Consider the following 1,333-nt stretch of genomic DNA (forward strand, 5'->3'; position numbering starts at 1 on the left):
CATCTCCTCTTCTCGCTGTTTGCGGCGCGCGCCGCCGCCCCGCCCCACCGCGCCACCGCCCGCCGCCGCCCGTCCCGCCGCCGCCCGCCGCCGCGCGCCACCGCCCGCCACCGCCCGCTCCGCCGTCGTCGGCAGGTAGTGATGAACTCGTACCACTGGTGGCTGATTGCCTCGAACCTGACCACCAACGAGCACCTCAACAAGCACCGCTACGTCTACTTGCGCGACGAGATGGGACGATACCGCAACGCCTTCAGCAGCGGCGTTCTGAGCAACATTGGCGCGCCGCCGGGAGAGCAACACTGGAGAGCCCCGCCGCTGTGCTACCCACCGCGGCGCCGCCTGCGCAGGCGATTTTCTGACGCGGAGCCGCACGACGAGCACCGACCCGTTTGTGTATACGCAGAGGTATAACGCGCAGGCGATGAAGCAGCGCGAGATTGGGTACGGCGACTCGTCACGGTCTGGCGACGAGATGATGCCGGCCAAGGAAGGCAGCCAAGGTCTGCTCTCATCGGAGCAGCAGGTCTAGGGAGGGACTCTCGGCGGGGCGGCAGGCGCGCGCGGTCGGGTCGTGGCGACGCCCCGCACCCGCAGGCTGGCCCGTGCATCGCAGGGCCCCTCTGATGGCTCAGATAGGAGGCGAGCGATTGAGGGGGCGGATGGGTGAGAGCGTGTATCCGCGTCTTGGGACTTCAACCAGGCTGGGCGGGCGGCGGCGGGATAGCTGGGGGCCCATGCACTTCCCGACGTGAGGGGTCGTAGGGGGATAGACACTGTGGGGAGACGACTGTCGACTCTTTGCATGCGAGCGGCCCGGGTGACCGATATCCCCGCGCACAGCGCCTGAGAAAAGCCGCCCCAAAGCCCACATGCACGCTGTGCATCGCAGCTGCAACCTGCATCGCTCCGCCTCTCTGCAAGACACGTATATGCCAGCAAAACGCTCCTCCACAACTGTCATTTTTGTCAAGAACTTTAACTAATACCTCACACCAAGTGTGACAAGCTCTTGACTCTGTGGAGTGCTACCGAGCTGCTCTTTTTGCCGAAAAGGTGCTTGCGGTTGGCCTAGAGCTGGTTCGTGGTTGTTGATGACCGATGTGGCGACGGCTGCGCCCCCGCAGCGGGGGCGGCCCGGCACTTGAGGCAAACTGCGGCGCCTCACCTCCCTCTTATTCCTCCGCCTGTCCGATGGCCGCAAAGGTGAAGGGCGAGAACTTTTGGCCGTCACCGTAGTAGAACTTGTTCTGGAACTCGACCCACTGCAGCCGCAGCGCGTGCAGAAAGGAGGAGAGGTTCTCCATCGCCATGAGCACCACGAGTGAGATGA

At 64.7% G+C, this 1,333-nt stretch overlaps 1 protein-coding gene across 1 annotated transcript; it reads left to right on the forward strand.

Annotated features, from left to right (window-relative positions):
• On the forward strand, positions 1–390 carry EMIHUDRAFT_446617 (hypothetical protein; the record flags this gene model as incomplete). Its single annotated transcript, XM_005757167.1, has 3 exons — positions 1–24; positions 136–320; positions 351–390. Coding segments are annotated over exons 2-3 (219 nt in total), but the record flags the coding sequence as incomplete, so codon positions are not given.
• Between the last annotated feature and the right edge of the window lie 943 nt (positions 391–1,333).

The sequence above is a fragment of the Emiliania huxleyi genome, assembly GCF_000372725.1.
Source record: "Emiliania huxleyi CCMP1516 unplaced genomic scaffold EMIHUscaffold_922, whole genome shotgun sequence".
Classification (NCBI taxonomy): domain Eukaryota; phylum Haptophyta; order Isochrysidales; family Noelaerhabdaceae; genus Emiliania; species Emiliania huxleyi.